At 39.0% G+C, this 23,252-nt stretch overlaps 1 protein-coding gene and 1 long non-coding RNA gene across 7 annotated transcripts; one reads left to right on the top strand and one right to left on the bottom strand.

The window, feature by feature from the left end:
- Nucleotides 1-1,594: 1,594 nt before the first annotated feature.
- LOC113618351 (uncharacterized) lies at nt 1,595-4,071 on the bottom strand. The gene is made up of 2 exons (XR_003431985.1): nt 3,574-4,071; nt 1,595-3,477 (listed from the first exon to the last, which is right to left on the bottom strand). It is a non-coding gene; the product is annotated as an uncharacterized LOC113618351 (long non-coding RNA).
- A 45-nt stretch (nt 4,072-4,116) lies between these two features.
- CYP51A1 (cytochrome P450 family 51 subfamily A member 1) lies at nt 4,117-21,681 on the top strand. Of its 6 annotated transcripts, none has more exons than XM_027102418.1 (11): nt 4,117-4,471; nt 6,617-6,715; nt 10,352-10,528; nt 11,754-11,880; nt 14,051-14,225; nt 15,134-15,253; nt 15,666-15,861; nt 17,225-17,320; nt 17,886-18,054; nt 18,165-18,205; nt 20,275-20,354. In XM_027102418.1, the coding sequence occupies exons 1-10, from the start codon at nt 4,298-4,300 to the stop codon at nt 18,194-18,196; spliced, it is 1,365 nt and encodes a 454-aa protein (XP_026958219.1). In that variant the 5' UTR covers nt 4,117-4,297; the 3' UTR covers nt 18,197-18,205; nt 20,275-20,354. The 6 variants fall into 6 exon arrangements, with proteins under 6 accessions (XP_026958219.1, XP_026958218.1, XP_026958217.1 ...); XM_027102417.1 differs by having other exon boundaries at nt 20,217-20,354; XM_027102416.1 differs by lacking the exon at nt 18,165-18,205 and having other exon boundaries at nt 20,275-21,681.
- The last annotated feature ends 1,571 nt before the right edge of the window (nt 21,682-23,252 follow it).

The raw sequence follows: 23,252 nt of genomic DNA, 5'->3' as shown, positions 1-23,252 counted from the left end.
GAGGGGCCTAGAACTCGAGGCGCCAAATGGGATGGTTTTGCTTAACTGCCTCTTAACTGAAAAACTCAGACTTAGGGAAATGTATTGGAGAACTGTGTCCTGTCTCCTGTAAATTGTGTCCTCTATCCTCTGCAGCGGGGATGGAGTTTGTGAGTTGGGCTGTGCTTCCTAGGGTAGAACAAATCTCTGTGGGTACAGGTTAGAGTCCTCCTAAATGGAGATTTTTTTTTACAGTAGGGATTAAAGAAAGCTCCTTCAAAGAGTAGTAACAGAGAAGTAAATTTAAACACAACCAGATACTGTTCTGTGTCCATGAAGGGGACCCCCAGTCCCCATGAAATGTTTGTTTTGTTCTTTTCCTTTGACTCTAGAAATAGTCATATTTAAGCATCTGTTTTTTGTGGTTTTTTTTTTTTTTTTTTTTGCGGTACGTGGGCCTCTCACTGTTGTGGCCTCTCCCGTTGCGGAGCACAGGCTCCAGATGCGCAGGCTCAGCGGCCATGGCTCACGGGCCCAGCCGCTCCGCGGCATGTGGGATCTTCCCGGACCGGGGCATGAACCCGTGTCCCCTGCATCGGCAGGTGGACTCTCAACCACTGCGCCACCAGGGAAGCCCTGAGCATTTGGTTTTAGTTTTTCTCTTGGGTACTAAAATTTATTTTGTTACCTATAATCCTTCAATAAAGTTGTAAAGGTAAGGTCATATGTCGATAGTGTGGTTTTGGGTATTTTAAGGGGAACACCCTTTCTGTCAGAGAGCATCATCTTACTAAGGAATTATGGGAAAGTGAGCAGAGGCTCAAGGCCGAGCAAAGAGGGGAAAAGCTCTTTGGAAAAATGGCTGCAATCTATACTGATTCAGGAGTCAACTTAATATAATCCTCCTCTCCCTCCCAAATATATAAGAGAAAGATTACAAAAAGGGAAGAAAACTTTTAAGAAATGATCCTAGCTTATTTTCAGTCAAGCATCTTATTATTTAAATAAACATTAAAAATATTTAAACAAAGAAACTCTGACTTTGATCACAGATGCTTTGTTTATCAATCACCCAGCATTTCAGTCCATTCTTAGATCACAATAAGGAACCAAGTTTAATTTCAATAATATTAAAAGAGTGGTCTGATGAGAAGTATGCGCAACATAAGAAAAAGTTGAATTACCATACTCAACTAATAAGATAATAGTAGGGTTGAATCCATGGTGAAGCAACAATCTCCCTTTTCATTTTATGATGTGCTTCTGAAACATCACTTTGGAAAACTCATATTAAAATAACAACAACAACAACAAAATAAATAAATAAAATAACAAAAACTATGGTTATACAATGGACCTAGCTTGAAGTTTTAATGAATAACAGGTTTTGAATTTAAATGATTTCACAGGAGGGTAGTACTGGTGGTATGCAACTGGCTCCACAGAGAACAAAAATTGAAAACACCACATATCATACTCTAGGTCAGCAGTTTTCAAACTTCTTGGTCTCAGGAATCCTTCACAAACTTAAAAATTAAGAACTCTAAAGAACTTTTTAAAAAGTGTGTTATATCTATAAATATTTATAGTAGTAAAAATTAAAGTGGAGAAATGAAAATGTTTATTAATTTATTAAAAATAACAATCCCATGTTAATGCATTTTATGAACACAGTTATATTTTCAAAAACAAAAGAGAGGTGGCATTGTTTTAGATTTCTGCAAATCTGTTTAATGCCTGGCTTAATGTAAGACAGCTGAATTCTCATGTGCTCTCAATCTACTGTGCTAACTATATTGTTTTGATTGAAGTACATTAAAATAACCTGGCTTCACACAGCTGTAGAGCTGGAAAAGGGAGGAATATTTTAGTAACTTTTTCAGATAATTATAGATATTCTTCACAAGTGGTAGTATCTTAAAAGTTAGTTGCATGTAGAGTCTGAAACTGTATCAATGAACTTTTTGTATTCTGTTATATGAAAATCTATTGGTCTAAGTTGTACTTTGAATGGATGTTTCACTCACTCATGATCTTGTAACATCACGCATTGTACCTCTGAATATACTGGCTCTTAATTATGCAAAGATTCAATATGCTGACACATTTTATTACACAAACTCCACTTGTTACTAAATTTTCTCTGTAGAAAAGTCTCAAGAATTGGTAAGTTGTCAAGTTCATAGTGGTAGATATGTTTTCTAAAATTCTTAATTTTTATTTGAAAGCTTTAATTTTATCATTGACAACAAGTACTGCCAGTGGTTTTCTTTTAAAGGAGAGGCTGACTTCATTTTCAAAGAAAACATCTGTCAAATATCCAAATCTGAAGGATCAAAGTTTGTCACTTGTTCTTTCAAGCAAAAATGCCATTCTGTGAAAAAAGCAGCAAGTTAAAATACATGTACTCAATGGCTGACCTTTAAAAAAATTAATGCTTACAATTTCATCAAGGACCTTCTTAAGCGAAGCAGGCAATTTTTTTCTACTGCAAGTGCATGGCAGTGAAGAATAATGACTACTAGAGTTTGGTGCCACTTGCCATTGATTTGTGCTAAGGTCCCAGAAGTTTTATTTACTATTGATTTGACACCATCACTGCAAATTCCAGCAGTAAAAAAGCAAATAATGGTATTATTATAAAGGGCTTTGATTTTGCATACACCCCCTGGAGTTCTGGGGATCCCCAGAAGGCCATGAACCACACTTTGTGAACTGCTATGTATTAGAATAAATGCAGAATATAAAAACGATTAAAAGACACAATCCCTATTCTCAAGTTCATCTTGTAGCAGAGGAAACCGACTGGAGACGACTGCAACACAGTTTTAGTGATGGAAGAAATGGCAGCCGTGTGGAGGATAGATCAAAGGCAAGCACGGAAGCAGAGACCAGGTAGCATACTACTGCAGTAATGCAGACAAGCAATGATGAGGGCCTGACCTAGGGCAGTGGCAAGAATGGAGAAATTTAAGGTGGTGGAATTACAGGACTCGGTGACTGATTCCATGTGAGGCACAGCGGAGAAGGGCAGTTTGGTGGACAGTGGTGCCCTTCCTACAGAGGCATTACAGGAGGAGAAGGTTGGCAGCGAGGTGGGCGGAGATTTATGAGTTTAGTTTTGCATTAACTATGACATGAGCATCAGCTCTCTAGGCAGAGGTGTCAGAACAGGCAATTGGCTATTAACTGCTCCTTCCCCGAGGGCCTCACAGTTCTCATTCCCTTCTGTACCCTCAATGCCTAGCACAGTACCCAGCTCTTAAGGTCGACTGAATAAAGAAATGAATCTGGTCAGGGGCTCGTGACAGTCAGCTAACAGGAGGGTTCAATTTGGCAGTCATTTTATATACACGCTTCTTTGAAACCACGGGAGTGGATGAGATCAGGTTGACTGTAGCAGGAGGACTGAACTCCCGCTTCAAAATCTTTCTGGTCCTAAACGGTCAGAATAAGGGGCGTTCTTGGGAAATGTTGCCTCCAGTAGGTCACGACGGCCTATAACATACAAATTTAGCTTGTAAAACCTGTTTCTGGAGAAGGCAGAACACCCAACAACCAAGACTTGTCACCTTTATGTCCGCACTTCAATACCTGTCAGACTGGTTTTACTTGGGGTGAGATGGGACTGACCTCGGCGTCCCAACCTTCTGTGGGTAGACGGCGTCTTTCGCAATCTCCCTTTTCGCGAATATTTGAAACTGTCTCTCCGAATGGCCACGACGCGGACCTCGAACAGGTTCAGACGCGGTGCCTTCGCTCGCCTAGGCAGGGGGCGGCGCCCCATCCACCCGCCCCGCTGACGCGGAATAAGCCGAGATCACCTCAGCAGCACGCGGTGCAATCACAGAGCGCGCGCCGCCGACGCCGCTACCCTCGTTCTGAGATCCTTCCGCCCGTCCCATAGCGGCGCCGTGTCCTGGCGCCTCGCACCCGGGGCACACATGCGCCGGTGTCCCGCGATTCTTAGAGGGTGATCTCCTCTTAAGCCCACGTACTCTTCTGTCTCTGTACCACCCGTGCCTTAGGTGCCGCCTTCTTCTTCATGTCCTCTCTCCTGGCTTAAGGAGACCTCGGCGTTGTGGAGGTCCTTTTTAAGGGGCGCGGCCAGATCCAGGCCCCGCCCCGTTCTGTGACGCACAGGGTGGTGCGCTAGGGAGCCGGGAGTAGGGGTGGGGCTGGATTTAGTAGGGGACCTGCGGGCCGGGGCCGCCTCCGGTCGCGTGAGCCGGTTCTTCTCCCTCCGTCGATTCGGAGGAGCCGGGGCGACCTCGGCCTCCAGCGTCTCCGGTGAACTGACGCGGGGGTGGCGGCCGGGATGGTGGTGCTGGCCTTACTGCAAGCGGGCAGGTCGGTGCTGGGGCAGGCTATGGAGCAAGTGACAGGCGGCAACCTCCTATCCATGCTACTCATTGCCTGCGCCTTCACGCTCAGCCTGGTCTACCTGCTCCGCCTCGCCGTCGGCCACCTGGCCCCACTGCCGCCTGGGGCGGTACGTGCACCCCCGGGGGTTCTGGAGGGGGACGATGCGACCAGGGCGACCGAAGGGCTAGCCGGGGTCTGGAACCGCGGTGGTGCTGGGCTGGGCAGTGGCGGCGGGCGCGCTGGGGGCGGGGGATGGGGTGGGGGAGGGTGGCAGCGGCAATGATGCTGGTGGCGCTGGCGGTCGCGACTGCCTTGACCATGCTGGGCTTGCTGCTGGGCACCCCGATGTCGGTCGCGTTTCTGGTGGTGGCCGCGTGTCTGGTCCTGGCTGGGGTCGTGCTTGCCTCGATTGTGGTCGTAGTGCTGGCAGTGTTGGCTAAGGCACTGGTGGCCCTAATGGCCACGGCCGGATCCGGTGGCTGCGGCCCTGGCTGTGGCGCTGAGCGTCCGGTTGGCTGTGCTGGCCGCCGCAGGGGGGTTTCGGGCCTGGTGGGGGCCCTGGTGGTGATGTTTTTGGCAGCTTCGGCCCTGCTGGCCGTCTGGTGGCCGTCATCCTGGTGGCCGTCATCCTGGTGGCTACCCTTGTGTGGTTCAGTGTCCTGTGGGCTGTGTCATTACCTCTAATGGCGATTTACATCAGTATGAAAGGAGCTATGTTCAGTTTGGTAGAGTGAGAGTGACTGGAGTGTTGTAGGGACCTTCCTATGATGCTAATAAAATACCAGATCCTCTAACTTAGCGGCTTTACTGAACGCTAGCTTCATGCTTCCCTAATACATTTGATGAAGGCATCCTTAGCCAGACAAACCAAGTAGCCTTTAAAACGACCCTTTTACTGACAATGGAATATATAAACTATTGACCAAGTAGTTTTAAAAATTATTTTTGTTTGAACCATAACAGACATGAGGCAGTTTGGTTTTTTTTCTGGCAGTTTTTTTTTTCCTACATGTGGTATTTTTGAGGAAGTGTTATTTGTCTTTGGAAAGACAAAGGTAACTTTAGCGTTTTAAGATTGTTGCTGCTATTGTCCAAAAGAGTGAGTTTGTAGAGCTCCTTACTATTTGAGACCACGAAAGATATGAGGAGTATTATCCTTTTTTATCATTCCAAGTTTGATTTCCAGGAGACTTGATGTTGTAATCTGCAGGTCTCATTTTGGGGCATCTGAAGTACCTTTTATAGTGTGTGCTAAAATGTTCCTGCTAAAACTGATCTACTCTCTGTGTAGAATCAACAGATCTAGATCATTTGTTGAGAGAAGCATGAAATGTGTTCTGTTTACTGATCAGTGTAGCTTCTTAAACATTTCCCTTATTTCCCTCCCATTACTTTGTCTTTTTCCCTACCTTCTTTAGTCAAGATTTTGGGACTAAAATTGTGAGTGGTAGTAGAAATAAGTGGTGAAGAAACCATAGTTTGACTTTTCTGTTTTTTTCTACTAATGATTAGAATAGTTGCCTAGAGCCACTAATAATACTGGGCATATTCTAGAAAGTGTTCAGCATTTATAATTGCAACGCCTTGGTGTTTGTCTAGTCGTTTATCTTATACTAGGTTTTGAGTTTCTGCTCTTTTTTTTGCGGTACGCGAGCCTCTCACTGCCGTGGGCTCTCCCGCTGCGGAGCACAGGCTCCGGATGCGCAGGCCCAGCGGCCATGACCCACGGGCCCAGCCGCTCCGCGGCATGTGGGATCTTCCCGGACTAGGGCACGAACCCGTGTCTCCTGCATTGGCAGGTGGACTCTCAACCACTGAGCCACCAGGGAAGCCCTCTGCTCTTTTTACTATGGCTATTCTGCTAAGGTATTTGCGGTTTGTTTGTTGTTAAGTTACTTTTGGTGCTTACTCTTTTGGTAACTTTTTGTTTTGTTTTGTTTTTGTTTTTGTCTTTTTTTGCGGTACGCGGGCCTCTCACTGTTGTGGCCTCTCCCGTTGCGGAGCACAAGCTCCGGACACGCAGGCTCAGTGGCCACGGCTCACGGGCCCAGCCTCTCCGCGGCATGTAGGATCCTCCCAAACCGGGGCAAGAACCCGTGTCCCCTGCATCAGCAGGCGGACTCTCAACCACTGCGCCACCAGGGAAGCCCTTGGTAACTTTTTAATATTAAGGACAAGTTTCTTTTTTTTTTTTTAGTCACGAAACTAAACTGAATGTTTTGTAATAGGAAATGTAAACTGGCAGGGTTTTTTTTGTTTTGTTTTCTTGTAGAAAAGTCCACCATACATTTTCTCTCCAGTTCCATTCCTTGGACATGCTATAGCATTTGGGAAAAGTCCAGTTGAATTCCTAGAAAATGCATATGAGAAGGTAAGTCTTCCAGATCATTAGAGGAAAAGAAATGAGTGCTTTTCCAATTTTCTTTTAAATGGCAGAACATTAAAAAAGCATGTAATCTTACGCTTATTCCCAGTATAGGAAACCGATAAAATTGGAGCTGCTCTGGTTTAAGAGCTGGAGGGGCCTTGGAGACCCTTTTATGTTCTTCCATGTCCTGGGATGATCTCTGAGGAAATCTAGTTCTGGCAACTATGGTTTAAAAAGCACTGGCCTCAATTTTGTATTCACTGATCATAGTTAAAATTGATACTAACTGACCCTTCTTTTTCTTAACCATGTGTCTGTGGAATTTTCTAACCTGCTCTGCGTGTCTTCTGTGACTTCACTTCCACTTGGGTGACCCACACAGCACTGTGGCCCCTCAAATCTTTGCCCCTCTCCTCCCCGATGAGCTTTCTCGTGCCATTTTAGCCATTTGCTCCACAGTGCCTCTTTGGACTTGTCACTCTTACCTGTTTTACCTCCACAGTATTAATTTAGACACCCTATTCTCAGAGCACAACTACTTCTCCTGGTTAGCCTCTCCAACTCCTTCCATTATAACCATTCTTTGACCTCATTAGATGGTCCAGTCCACTGTTCCATTTACTTTGTCCTGCTCCATCAGCCTTCGTTATGTTCTTTCTTTTTACACGTTGGGACCATGGTCTATCATTTCAGTTACACTCTCACCAGTACCTTAAATTTCCTTGCCCCTGGCTGTTCGTTGTGCTTTACCTGGTAAAAATCCAACCTTGGAGGGAGGGAGCCTAATAGTCATTTTTCCTTCATTGTACCAGATTAGGTCCTTCTAATTTCGTGATTGCCTACCTTGAATGAACTTTGAACACTGCTCAACAACAGTCCTATTATCTTTCTGTGGTTGGCTTACTTTCCCACTCAGCACAATGACTATTCAAACCTTCACTTTTTGAAACTTCTAAATCTTCCTACGTCTCTCTATTAAAGCAGATGATTTTGTCTCCTTTGTAAAGAGAGATTAAAAACCAGTGGGAATTCCTTCACGTTCCCAATTTCAAACATACAAATCTACTTATAGCAATACATATATAAAATAGTATTCTCTTTTCTTCCTATTACATTAATAATTCTGAAACACTTAACTTTGTGCAGTACTTAGTGCTTTATATATATTATCTCACTGAAGCTCCACAAAAATACTTTCAGGTATATCCATTTTATAGATGACAAAACTGAGAAACCGGTTATTTAATTTGTTCTTGGGCTCACTGCTAGCTAGTGACCAAGCCAGGATTAATACGTGGTCTGATACCCGAGTCTGTGCTTTTAATGATGTTGATACTACTACTACTAATAGAAACCACTTACATTATATTTATGATGGCCAATGCACTGTTTTCTTTTATGTATATATAATATATGATGATGAGATTTTATATATATATATATATATATCATGGTATATATATCAAAAATATATATGTATATACTTAATCTTGACAACAGTTCTGTGAAGTAGGCATTATGATTATTATTCCCATTTTATAGGTGAGGGAAACTGAAGCACAGCAATGTTAATTTCTCTGACTGTAGGACCAAGGTCACAGCTAATATGTGGAGGAGCTGGGATTTGAACCTAGGCAATCTGGCTCCAGAATCTTGTGCTCTAGCCCACTATATGCTGTCACCTTGATTTCATTACACTATTTTGCCTTCTATGGGACATTAAACTCTCCATCCCTCTTTTGTCATAGGAACCTTCTGCTATTGTTTCTTCTCTCTATAGTTGACTTCTCTCTCAACTAGATCTTTCCCATTTTCTCTGGAAGGTTCTCAAAGGTCACCCATTTAAAAAGACCAAAGCTTCTCTTGGCCACTCAGTCTCCTCTCATGTCCCTCCCGCTGCAGCGAGTTGTCTGTACTTAGTCCCTATTTCCACACGTCCTATTTACTTACTTTTTAGTCCACTCTAGTCTGTCTTTTAGCCCCTTCACTAATGAGCTCCATGTCCTAATCCAATGAACTTGATTTCTCAGCTCTATTTGTCAGTGATGACCACTCCCTCCTTAAATGTGGCTTCTCTCATTTTTTCTTCTACTTCTGTGACTACTTCTTCTCTAACTCATTTGTGGGCTCATGCCTGGCCATTTACTCTTGGGGTTCACTGAGGTTTGGTCCTTGGCCTTTATTCTTTCCTGGATGATCTTGTCTCTACCTGCAGCTTCAGTTATTAGCCAGATATAGATAACACCCAAATTAATGTCTCTGGTTCAGGTCTCTTCTCTGATCTTCAGACCTGGATATCCACCTCCCACATGATTCTTTCTTAGTTGACCAAAGGCACCTGAAATCCAACATTTTTAAAGTCTGACCCTTGATTTTTCTCTCTCCAATCCTGGTTGTCCTATTTGCTTCTCTCACCATTGTTCTCCCAGTTTTGCAATGTGCCAGAGGCCTAGGAGTCATTCTTGATACTTCTCCATCCATCAATCCATTGCCAAGTCAGCAGGTTCTCTCTTCAAAATACTTCTGTATCCATCTGCTTCTGATCTCCACTGCTCCTCCATTACCTTGTCCCAAGTATTCATCATCGGGTTCCTGTAACAGGCTCACTGGTCCTCTGGCTCTCCTTTAGCTCCTGTCCCTCTCCTCTCCATACAGGAGCCAGAGGGATCTTTCTTTTAAAATATGCACAGATTAGTCTCTTTCCCATGCAGTTTAAAATCTTGCATCACATTTCATTGCTTGCAAGGATAAAACTTCCCGAATATGGCTTACAAGGCTCTGTATGGTCTCGGCCCTACCAGACTCTGCCCTCATCTCATCCTTTCCCTCTCTTTCTCTCACCTTTAGGACCTTTGTGCAGGCTCAGCCATCAGGCTAACTGCTACCATCCTTCAGGTCTCAGCTCAGGTGTCTTTTTCTCTTTGTAGTCTCCCTTTGATCATTCTCTCATCGCAGAGTTGCTTTCTGTTATGTAGTACTTCTCACATTTGCAGTTTTACATTTGTTAATGTGATTATTTGATCAAGTTGTAACTTTTTCAATAGACTAAGTTTCATGAGTCACAGACAGTATTTTTGTTCATGATTGTATCCCCAGTGCCTACAGTCTGCAATAGTAATCAGAAAACTGCAAAGTATTTAACACAACTTGATTAACAAAAAATTAAAAATGAAATCATTCTGTGTTGGTGAGATAGTGGTAACATTGATAACTAAATAAACCTCTGGTGTCTTCATATAGCAAGTGCTGTAGGAAAGGTCATATCCTTTGGCTACTCCTGTAAATTTATCTTTAACCAAAGGGGAAAGAATCTATATTCTCAGAGATATTCATTATATAATTATCTATAATGAGTAAAAAATGGACACATCAACCATAGTGAAAGAACAGTTAACATATGATGTCTGTGTAAAAGATAGAAAATATTTTCAACATAGTGAAAAAAGCAGAGTAGAAAGTTTTATTTATATTTTATTTGCAACTGAATGAATATAATTTGGGCAAAGACTGGGGGAAGAATTGTATTAAGGTTTATGAATGTTTTAATTTTCAGCAATGTATTATTTTGTTATTTAAGATGAGTGTCTTAGCACTGCAGATTTTTTGGTAACATCACTATGGGTACTTTTCTCACTTTAGTATGGACCTGTATTTAGTTTTACCATGGTGGGCAAGACGTTTACCTACCTTCTGGGGAGTGATGCTGCTGCACTGCTTTTTAATAGTAAAAATGAAGACTTGAATGCAGAAGATGTCTACAGTCGTCTGACAACACCTGTGTTTGGGAAGGGAGTTGCCTATGATGTGCCTAATCCAGTAGGTGACACTGTTATCTTGAAGAAAGACAAATCTATACTATAATATTTATAGCTAGTAGTATAAATTATATATCTAAAGTATAGAAGCAATTTATTCTTTGACTCAAAAATCTGAAGACTCATGAGACAGTTAAAAGAAGGAAAACCATGGGTAGCTGACAAAGAATGGGTATTTTGTCTTATAGTTGCTGGCATGGACTAAGCAGTTTTAAAGGGCTTCCTGTACAAAGAAATAGAATCAATGAGAACTTAGCGTATAAGGATTTGATTTGAGCAAGTAAGACGAAAAATCCCATTATTTCATCAGGAGGGCCTCCTACCTTCCTACTCCCACCTGAAATTTTAGCATAAGAGCTCTTTTGAGCTAGAAATTGTTGGCTTTAGAAGTTTGTGTGATTTCTTCCCTCCCCCAAAGTCAAATATTAAAGTGCTGCAATTTGATGTAAAATGCAAATCAGATAATTAGCCCAATTACTAGGTGTGGGCTCTGGCTGTGAACGTACCATGCATTACCCGATACCCTAGTATAGCAGGTAAGAATTGACATTGAGTGTTGCTTCTGGGGATTGAGGAGGCGTGGGCGAATGAATAGCTGTCCTCGAGACCAAAAGCAAGAGCCTTGCGCAATCCCTCTGGTTGGATATATCTATTCATTTTCCACACAGCTTATCAGATTCTTAAAATAGAACTGCCCCAAAGGGCTAAAAACATTCTTTGTCTTAGTGTGAATTTATTCCGACTGTATTACATTCTAATTAAACTTTTGGAAGATAGCATAAGTGAGGAATGGTATTTGTTTGGGAATAGATGGGAGAATACGTGAAGGCGGATAAAAATATTAGCAAAACGTAATGGACTTTTGGGAGATTGTGTTGGCATCTGGGTTGGGTTGGAAGACTAGAATATAACAGAATAGGACTAGTGAGCCATGGAGTCAGGAGTGGGGAAAGCGTGTATCTATAGAAAGGAAGGCAGGAAGTGGGATTCCTAATTTATCATTTGTCTTGGGCCTGCGTAGCAAGTGTCTTCTACGTGTTACTTCAGATATATGCATAGATGCTTTAAATTTCCCATATCTGGTGTGTAGTTAAGAAAATTATTTTTATTTTCAATTTTTCAGAAGATTGTTTTCTTTGAGTGTTAAAGAGTTATAATAACCCAAATGAATCTTATGATAAAACAAAATTGTGTTTTAATTCTTATATACCCTTAATATTTTGAAGGTTTTCTTGGAGCAGAAGAAAATGTTAAAAAGTGGTCTTAACATAGCCCACTTTAGACAGCATGTTTCTATAATTGAAAAAGAAACAAAGGAGTACTTTCAAAGTTGGGGAGAAAGTGGAGAAAAAAGTAAGCAAAATGTTTTGGTTTTGCATTTGTCCTAATATGGCTACTTTTCTGTGACTAGAAATCTTAAGAGTGCGTGTGGGGCTTCCCTGGTGGCGCAGTGGTTGAGAGTCCGCCTGCCGATGCAGGGGACGCGGGTTCGTGCCCCGGTCCGGAAAGATCCCACATGCCGCGGAGCGGCTGGGCCCGTGAGCCATGGCCACTGAGCCTGCGCGTCCGGAGCCTGTGCTCCGCACTGGGAGAGGCCGCAACAGTGAGAGGCCCGCGTACCGCAAAAAAAAAAAAAAAAAGAGTGACGAGTGTGTGTGTGTGTGTGTGTGTGTGTGTGTGTAAAAAGCAAACTACACCATATGTAAAACCACCTTAGATTTAATGAAATGAACATGTTATGATTACCGTGGAGTTAAAAGACCCGAGAGAAAGTGATTACACTAAGTCCCCTACATACGAACCTTCAAGTTGCGAACTTTCAAAGATGCGATTGTGCGCCGTATGCCAGCTGTTGTACTGTACTACTGTACTTTTCAAGGAACTGTACTGTAAGATTAAAAATGTTTTATTTTTTGTGTTTGTTTTTTATGTATTATTTGTGTGAAAAGTATTATAAACCTATTACAGTACAGTACTATATAGTGAATTGTGTTAGTTGGGTACCTAGGCTAATTTTGTTGGACTTACGGACAAATTGGACTAACGAATACACCCTTGGAACAGAAGTTGTTCATATGTAGGGGACTTACTGTATTGCTGCTCATTTAGCAAAACCTTAAAATGGGTTAATTAATGTGTGTATTATTTAGCTCATTTATGTGAATAATATAAAAATGATTCATAATTGAATTTTGAAATAAACTGAATGTAAAACTTACATTCAAGGTCATTTTAATATAATAAATAAAATAAAAATTTTTGAACTCCCAATGGGCAAGTAGAAGTCTAAATGACTTAATTATATATGTATTACGTTATTTTTCTCCTATTGTATGGGAATGATTTATTCCAAGAAAAAAGTAAATTTAAATACATAAGCTTACTGTACCACCAAAAGTGTGATTTTAGCTGTTCCCAATAGAAATCTTTAAAAAATGTATGCTTTCTCGCATTATATAGGGAGTATATTGAATGTAACTTAAAATTCTTTGGATTCTGTGAATCCAGTTTTTATATTGGACTGCAGTAATTGTTGCCTTCAGAGACAATTGTCATACTCATAGCAGGAAGCAACATCTGCCTACAGGGCAGTAAGACCTCTGTGTAGGTCACCACATTCTGGGTCTGGTCTTCAGCTTCTATAAAAGGTCCAGAACCTGGTTTTATTTAATATACCTAAAGTTCATGGGACATATTTCCTATTCTACAAGAAGCTGATGCATGAACTAGAACTCCAACTGAATAAATACAAGTGAGATATAATTATGGTACCAAGAACCCCAGAATATTTGCTGACCTTCTCTTTTTTGGCAATCTAATTAGAAAGCCAAATGATAACTGGAAGTTCGTTTGGTGAACATGGAATTAAAGAACAGGATATTGATTGGGTAATTGTTAGGACTTTTAAAGTGTCACCCAGATGTGCTTGCCTGATGCATCTGTCTCTAATGTTTGGATATACAAGTTGGTGGTTACAGTTTTCTTTTATGTATGGTCAAGACCAGTTTTTTTCTGACCTTTGAGTTTCTCACTTTTCAGTTTTTTTCCCACTTTTGACCTGGGGAATAATCCATTCTTCAGCCTTTGGACTGCTATTCCTTGGAAAGCACCTTATTATTGTCCCCATATGCACTAAATAACCTTTTTACTGCCTTTATTATACTGTGATCTGGAACTCAGATAACCACATTCATTTTTTTTTTTTAACCACATTCATTTCTATCTTCATTTTACCTTTTCAAGATTAAGGGCTCATGAGTATGAGTGAGGTTTTAGATACCTTTGTGGCATCTATTTTGGCTGTCCAGAGAGCTGGGGTGCCTCCCATCATTTGGTTTCTTGCCTCTCTTTGTTGTAGCCACATATTTATAGGCTTTTTTTGATGGTATGAATAGGATCTTGTTGGTTCCTGAGTTAAGTTTTTATTCTCATTTCCTTCACAGTACTTTTATATCTCTAAGAAAACAGAACATTGTAAAAGAATTTTTGGCAAAAGTAATGGGAATGATCTTTTCCCCTCTAGATTTGTTTGAAGCTCTTTCTGAGCTCATAATTTTAACAGCTAGCCATTGTTTACATGGAAAGGAAATCAGAAGTCAACTCAATGAGAAGGTGGCACAACTGTATGCAGATTTGGATGGAGGTTTTAGCCACGCAGCCTGGCTCTTGCCAGGCTGGCTCCCTTTGCCTAGTTTCAGGTATGGATAAAGAAACAATACTCGGTCATTTCACTTTGTTTAATTACTGTAGTGTTGGTTGGTTTTGTATTGACAAAGATAAAAATTAAATATAAAACAAACAAATTGGGGGAGATTATAAGCCTCCATTCTTCTGTAAGCATTCGATATTTCTTTACACAGTGAGCTTATTTAAGTTTCAGTTAATTAGAAAAGTAATTTGTTGTCTATCTGTTCCGATATTTTAAAACCTACTTATCTCACATATTCCTTGTATGCAGGAGGGTTTCTCAACTCTACCTAAAAGTGATACAGCCCTTCTAAGCACTTGTTTGAAAGTATTTGACTAATTTGTAGTATATTGTGAAGTTTGTTTTGAAGTGTTAGTACCTTTCTTTAATTTTCTGTCTCCTTGACAGCTCTATTGTTATCTGCTTAAGAGCAAGGATGTCTGTGATACAGAGAAACATTGCTCATAGGACTTGACAAGTAGCTTAGTGTCTTGCATATTAGTCTCTCTGTGCCTTTGTTGATTCATTTCTGTTCAGGTGAAAAATGGGGATTTATTCTGATGCTAAATCCTGCAGAAGAACCAGAGTGACTCTGTCTGCTTCAAGAATTAATTTGGTTAAAATTGGAATTTCATGTTAATGTAAAAGAGTATTCTGCTTTCTCTTAAACTGGAAAATGGCTATAACGGAATAATCATTTGAGTCTTATTTTAGACTTTTAGTTAGAACACAGGTAGTGTGTAAAGAATCAGGGATATGTATGTTAAAACACATTTCCTGCCCTTAAGGACCTTAGAAATCCCTAACAATTTAAGATTTTCATGGCTTCTTTTTTTTCTCTTGGTTCTGAGTTTTGTCAGTTTGATACCTGAAAGTATTACCTTATTTTTTAAAGTCATTTTCATGTTTGAATTACAGACGCAGGGACAGAGCTCATCGAGAGATCAAGAATATTTTCTATAAGGCAATCCAGAAACGCAGAGAATCAGGAGAAAAAATTGATGACATTCTCCAAACTTTACTAGATTCTACTTACAAGTAAGAGCTCTTCAGATCACATATTAAACTGAAGCAGGAAATTTTTTACACATTAAAACATAGTTAAATAATATGTACATTTAAAAAGTAATAATGCTGGCAAAATTAGTAGCTATGACCTTTGAACTTTTTAAATGGATGAAACATAAATTACTGGGATCCTGTGCCTTACTGGAATCCCAGTACTGTGCATGGTGAAAAGTTTGCTAGTAAACCTCAATGAAGTCTTTTGTAACCAGTATCATATTTTCTATTGGTCTCTTTTCCCTAAAGGAAAAAAAAAAAATCTGACTTGTGATGGGCAAATGCAAGAGAAAAATGAATTCATTTTGACCCTTTATATAAAGGTTGAGACATGAAATGTGTCTGCCAAATGTTAAATTTAAATTTGTGTATGCGGTCCATTCTTTAGGGATGGGCATCCTTTGACAGATGATGAAGTAGCAGGCATGCTTATTGGATTGCTCTTGGCGGGGCAGCATACATCCTCAACTACCAGCGCCTGGATGGGCTTCTTTTTGGCCAGAGACAAAACACTTCAAGAAAAATGTTACTTAGAACAGAAAACAGTCTGTGGAGAGAATCTGCCTCCCTTAACTTATGACCAGGTTTGTTGGATTTTCAGTTTCATTGCTGCCTATGACACTGAGTATGTGTGGCTAATTTTTAAAGGGGACAATTTGGGATTTTCTATATACTATAGATTAAATTGATTAGATTCTTTATTTTTAGAAAATTCCCCATATCCTTCCCTGAAATGTCCTAATGCTGGATCCAGTTTCCTAGTATTCTTTTGAGGATTTTTGCATCTATATTCATAAAGGATAGTGGTCTGTAGTTTTATTGTTATGTCTTTGACAGGTTTTGGTATCAGAGTATTACTGGTCTCAGAGAATGCATTTGGAAGCATTTTCTCCTCTTTTACTTTTTGGAAGACTTTGTGAAGGATTGGTGTTATTTCTTTCTTACGTGTCTGGTAGAATTCACCAGTGAAGCCATCTATGTCTGTGCTTTCTTTGTGGGAAGTTTTTTGATTACCAATTCAATGTCTTCACTTCTTACAGGTCTATTCATATGTTCTGTTTCTTTTTAAGTCAGTTTTGGCAGTTTGTGTCTTTCTAGGAATTTGTCTATTTCATCTAGGTTGCCTAATTTGTTAGCATACAATTGTTAAAGTATTCTCTTAGCATCCTTTTTATTTCTATTAGGTCAACAGTGATGTCTCTTCTTTCATTCCTGATTTTAGTAACTTTTAAAGTGATAGCTTAATTGATACATAATTCAGATAGTATAAAATCTACCCACTTAAAGTATACAATTCACTGGTTTTTAAAATATATTCAGAATTGTGAAACCATCATCACAATTTCATTTTAGAGTATTTACATCACTTCCAGAAGAGAGCCGGTGCCCATTAGCAGTCATGCTTCATTTCCCCTGCCCCTGGCAACCACTAATCTACTTTTTGTCTCTATGGATTTGCCTATTCTGGACATTTCATATGAATGGAATCATACAATATGTGGTCTTTTGTGACTGGCTTCTTTCACTTAGTATGTTTTCAAGGTTAATCCATGTTGTAGCATGTATCAGTACTTCAGTCTGTTTTATTGCCAAGTAATATTCCATCGTATGGCTGTACCACATTTATTTATCTCTTCATCAGTTGATCGACATTTGGGTTGTTTGCACCCTCTGGCTACTGTGAATAACACTGCTCTAAACATTTGTGTATAGGTTTTGAAAAAGCTGACACTGATGATTTTTGCTAATGTTTTCATTTTTTAGATGAGTGAATTTTTGAAGGTCCTTACCATGCCATTCTTCGGAGTGATCTGTTATCTTGCCTTCTTTTTCTTTACTGACCATGGACAAAAATAAGACAAGATATTCCCAGTTACCCTGAACTTGTTTGTCCTGTTGAAGTATGTTAAGTATTTTTAAAACTTGGGAAATTTTTTCTCTTTTTAGCTCAAGGACCTAAATTTTCTTGATCGCTGCATAAAAGAAACATTAAGACTTCGACCTCCTATAATGACCATGATGAGAATGGCCAAAACTCCTCAGGTGAGTCTTCTGGCTAGATCTTTTCCTCTGTGCCCCCAGTTGTTATTTATCAAGAAGAAATATCATAATATCAAAGAGAATTTTTTAAATTAAAAAAGAATAATCACTTCTACATAATTTTCAGTTTTACATATTTTAAATGTATAAATATTTTTACATAATTGCAGACAGTATACATGCTCATCTGTTCTCCCTACATTTTAACAATTAGGGTTTTTTAAAATGGAAGTATATTTTTTTCTTGGTTTTTAAAATAACATATGTGTTGTTGTAAAAAATTGTAACAGTGTGGAAGTGTGTAAATTGGATTGTGAAAGGTTCCTTGAAATCCCACCCCTACCCCCAAGGCATTATCACTTTTTAAAATTTGTGTATATACTTCCAGCCCAATGTGTGTTATTTGGAAATCATCTTGAGTTAAAATAATTTTTAACTGGCCTATCATGTAGCCAGTTTAAAAATATATGTATATTTCATGTATATTAACGCTTTGTTACACAATGGTCTGATTATTTGTTAGAATATTTTTAAATTATGTAGTGAAATGTGTTGCTTTCATTTGTAGACTGTGGCAGGGTATACCATTCCTCCAGGACATCAGGTGTGTGTTTCTCCCACTGTCAATCAACGACTTAAAGACTCATGGGTAGAACGTCTGGACTTTAATCCTGATCGCTACTTACAGGACAATCCAGCATCAGGAGAGAAGTTTGCTTATGTGCCATTTGGAGCTGGTAAGATGATTACATTTGACACTTGAAATGTTTGTTCTGATAACATATTTGTGCCTGTCAGAATAATCCATGTGAAGTTTATTTACAAACATCTTTCCCTTTCCTCATAGGGACATTCCTGCAAACATCTGTAGGAGTGTAATCTTTGCAGGTTGGAAAAAATATTTCATTTGTACTAAAGGAAATAGTTCTGTGAATCCTTACTATGTTCTATTACCTTCTAACCTATCTAGTTTTATCAGTTCTAATCTTTATAGTCCACCCTGTTTTCCCTTATCATAGTATTTAAAGCTCCTTGTGAATTCTGTTTTAAAGAACCATTGGAGTTAGCACACCATTTGGGCAATTATTTCAGGCTAAATATGATGAGACAATCAGCATTTCAGAAAAAAGCAATGGCATGGAAGCTTTTCTGGATTGTTAGTGAACTTTTTGGTTCTCTGCCTATATATCCTGATGATAAGATGGTCTTTAAATTTGGGCAGGTTGTGCATAGGTATGCAAACCTCTGCATTTCAATTAAGATCCTAAAATGACACAGGCAGACTCTCGTTCCTCCAATAATTTCTCCATTCACTGGTACTTTGTACAGATTAAACTATATTCTGTGAATTATCTGTTTTTCCAAAGAGATCATTTAAGTGACATGACATTTTTGTCATTGGTCACACCTTTTCCATACATAAACGAAAGTATAAAGTCCTTTGGGAACTTCAGATCTTAATAACTATTTAGTAAAGAAATTCAATAACGGTATATGATATAAATATCAATAAAAGAGTCATAGGTTGTTCAAGTAGTTGGAAGGGGCATTAGTTCTCCAGCCCAAATTCTGCCCCATTTCTAAACTGACAATTATCTGGCTTTTATCTGGGGTTAGTGCACTCCCCATTGGTTAACAGCTTAGTCCCACAAGACTGTCCCTCACCACTTTAGATGCCAATTACAAGTCCAGGTTGGCACCTGTTTTTCTGACCAACTGGCTATAAATTCGAGGTTCTCTAGATCCCCTCCTTGGGGTTCCATAATTTGTTAGAATGGCTCACAGAACTTAGAAAACTTTATTTACTAGACTACTGGTTTACTACAAAAGTATATAACTCAGAAATAGCGTGACTGAAGAGAAGCATAGAGCAAAGTAGAAGGAAGGGGTACCCAGCTGCCAAGCCCTCTGTGGGTATGCCACCCTCCCAGCACCTCCACATGTTTACTATCCTCAAAGCTCTCTGAACACTGTCCCCTGTCCTGTCCCTTTCCTGTACTTCTGTAGGGATTTTGTGGAGGCTTCATTACATAGGCACGATTGATTAAATCGCTGGTCATTGGTGATTAATTCAACCTCCAGACCCTCTCTCTCCTGGAAGCTGGGGGGTATTGCTGAAAGTTCCAACCCTCTAATCACGTGGTTGGTTCCCCTGGCAGTCACCTCATTAGCAAACTCAACTGTGGTTGAAAGGGGCTTGTTACGAATAACAAAAGGCTCTTTTCCTCTTTGACCTTTATTGCTCTTTTCACTTAAGAAATTCCACAGGTTTGAGGAGCTCTGTGCCAAGATGGAAGACTAAATACGTATTTCTTATTGCAATCCACATTATCACAGTTGCCATACCTTAGTATTAAAGTCAGATTTGAAGTCAGTTTTAAGTCCTGCAACTTGGTTTGTCTTGTTAAGGATCGCTTTGGATATCTTAGTCCTTTGCATTTCTGTATGCATTTTATAATCAGCTTGTCAGTTTTTACACGTATATGACCTTTTAAATTTTGATGTGTTGCTATTTTTGGTTTATTAAGTTTCTTTTTCTTCCATTATCATTTGTAATGACATTTAAAGTTTTGATTGGAAGGTTCATATTAACTTTTGACTATGGCTCTCTTGGGACAGAAGTTAAGAATATTCTAGTATATTTCCAAACTAGATTATCATCGTATGTTTCAAACCTTACTTATTTTTAACCTAGATAGATGTTAGGTTTCAAATAAACAATTGGAAAAATGATTGTATAATTACCCATGTGCTGTTTCCTCTAATAACAGACATTAAAAATCTCTTGGGATTTTTATTAGTTATTTACATTCTTTTGAAAAGAATGTCATCTTTTTACTATATATCTGTATATCTGCTATTCACCTTAACTGTAGATAAACAAATTTTATCATTCCAGGCTCAAAGACATGAGAAAGAATTTCAGCCGACTGTTATGGAAATGTTTTCTCTTACAGGGCGTCATCGTTGTATTGGGGAGAATTTTGCTTATGTTCAAATCAAGACAATTTGGTCCACTATGCTTCGTTTATATGAATTTGATCTCATTGATGGATATTTTCCCACTGTAAATTATACAACAATGATTCACACCCCTGAAAACCCAGTTATCCGATACAAACGAAGATCAAAATGAAAAAGGCAGCAAGGAACTAAAATGTGAAACATCACTGTAAACTGCAAAAGCATTGAAGAGAATGAAGTTTACGAAACAACTCCCAGTGTACTTTTTTTTGAGTGTGTAATTTTAAAAGACAGCCAACTTAACTTACAGTTTTTATATTTTAACTGAATGGTTCCATCAAATCCAATGGCATTTCAGAAATTTCCCAATAGTCTTATGATGGATAAAGGAAAACTGTAAGTTTCTATATAGTTGGTTTCCTTTCCTTTAAGGAAATCAGGCTCATTAGTTTGGGGGGGATCTTTGGTAATTGGCAGATTCTAAGTAACACAATTTCCAGGTATTAATTTTAAGAGCATACATAGCTCTTGGCAAGTAAGTTCAGAGTGTTCAACTCTTGTACTAGATCTGCAAGTATAAAAGCCCAGTGAAATACTTGGAAGCCTTAGATTTGTTGGGCAATGTATGTATGTATGTATGTGTAAGGATGGGTGGGTAGGGAATAAACTCCCCTTTGAAGCCTTGGATAAAAGAGAATCCTATTGTTTTGGTATGATGATATTTAGCAATGATGGAGCTATATTGTAGGAAAATATATTTGAAATAACTGGAAGCACTGTCTGTAGGAAATTGAGATCTATGACAATGACTAATTGTTTTTCCTAAAAAATAATTAATATGAAAGACTGCTTGTGTAACTTGATCTAATTACTAAATATTACATATTTATCTGTTTGATAAATTTGTATCTGGTTCCACATAGTTGCATCTGTGTGGAATTCCAAAATAAAGTCCTTGAGGGATAAGTTTTGTTCTCTTTGGCTCAAGGTGGTTCCTGCTTCCTCTCCAGAATCTAATTAGGGATGTTTGTTACTAGTTCTGTTAGTTTAGGTTACCAGGCTTTTTATTTTTTCTTTTTAAATACAAAATCTGAGATCAGGGAATCTGGCTTTAAGATAAGGGTAATATGAAGCAGGGGTCTTGGGAGTGTATCACTGGTCAAATTCTGTGAAGCCTGAGTTCAAGAATCAACTCAAATTATAACTGGAGACGTAACTATATGATACCTGTAACTTAACCACGTACTTTGTTATTACTAGATGAGGTAAACATACTTTCCCCTATGTGTATTACAGTTCTGTTTAAAAGGCTGGAGGACTCATGTTAAACTCTATTTGTGAAGCTAAAATCTGTGTTGTTGAGTTTTTCACATTAAAATTATCTTTGAGAGTACAGTCTGCATTCACAGATTGTAAAGTGTGTGGTTCAATGAGTGGAATTTAGGATCTAGGAACTTGGATGGGAAAAAAGTTCCATCTTTATTTGTACTTATTTCAAACTGTAATTTAATATTTTCTTTATTTATGAATTTAGTCAACAAACCACACTAGTATTAGCAGTACTCATGATTTTGCAAACAGAAATCACAGATACTTTTCATATCCCATTATAGATGTTGCAGCTCTCTTGAAATATCTTTAACTTTTATCACTACTTTGACATTACGGTATTATAGTTATTAGATCTGCTAGATCTTATTTCTTTACTCATCACAAAATTTTTTTTTAAAGTTTGACTATTTCTATATACTTGGTTTCCTTTGCAATCCTGTATATTTTAGGTCTTTAAAAGCATTATTCTGAGAAGGGATCCATAGTTTCACAAGATTGCTAGAGAGGTTCATGGCACACAAAAAAGTTAAAACTCTGGTAAGGCTGGTCCATGTTTAGTGAATAGTTTTAAGAAGACTTAAAAAGATTTAGTTTTTAACCACAGACCAATTATTGAGAAGCATTAACAAGTTTGACTGCAGAGGCCTAATGTCATAAGGACGGTGATGGTCAAATGATGGGAGTGAAATAATAAGATTGATCTGAGCACTTGTTTATCTGTTCTTTTCTCCATTCTCTCTTAAGAGTAGAATTGCCTTGAATGGAAAGCTATGTTTAGCTAAAAAAGGTTTTTTTACCCACAACCTCCCCTCTTCAACTGTTTTAGAATACATTTGTAACTTCTAGAACTCCTTATTGGAACCCAGCTGCTAATATGGAAAATTTAGGTAATTTGAAATTTCCAAGAGTGTAGATTGCCTGTTTGTGTTGGTGTAAATCATAGAGTATCTAATGGTAAGATAAAATCCTCTGGAAATAAATATCAAATACTGATGGCCATGTTATCAGGAGGACTCACTCTAGTTAAGAAATAACATTGAGATCCATATTATCTCTGTGAAAGCATCTCACTCTGGATTTGGATTGGACAGCAGGAATACTGCTTAATTCTGCTGCATTGTGGTTAATAAAATTTAAGATTCTGTATTGGCTTTGTGAGGACACACCTTTGGATATAAGTAACCTTAAACATAATAGGGCAAATATGGATTAATCATGAAAATACTCATTTGGCTTCTAAAAAACACTATATGTAGACTTAAAGTTGATAAAAAAGGCACATGGAAAAACTCTTTCTCCGTGTAGGGAAAGAAAAATCCCAATAGTAGCTAATTCTAAAATTAGGACAACTTTCTGAATCTCTAAATGCTACATACTTGAGATATATAATAAGGTGATACATACTACTGTAGGCTGAATGTCTGTATCTCCCCAGATTCGTATGTTGAAACCTAATCCCCAGTTTGTTGGTATTTGTTAGTGGGGCCTTTGGGAGGTGATTAGGTCATGGCGGCAGAGCTCTCACGAATGGGATTAGTGCCCTTATAAAAGAGACCTTGGAGAGCCCCCTTGCCCCTCTGCCACGTGAGGACACAGTGAGAATATGGCAGTCTACAAAATCAGGAAATGGGCTCTCACC

The sequence above is a fragment of the Aethalodelphis obliquidens genome, unplaced genomic scaffold (assembly GCF_003676395.1).
Source record: "Aethalodelphis obliquidens isolate GAN/ISIS:26980383/991018 unplaced genomic scaffold, ASM367639v1 scaffold5, whole genome shotgun sequence".
Taxonomy (NCBI): domain Eukaryota; kingdom Metazoa; phylum Chordata; class Mammalia; order Artiodactyla; family Delphinidae; genus Aethalodelphis; species Aethalodelphis obliquidens.
Note: the sequence above shows the minus strand (reverse complement) of the source record. Positions and strands in the feature narration are given on the sequence as shown.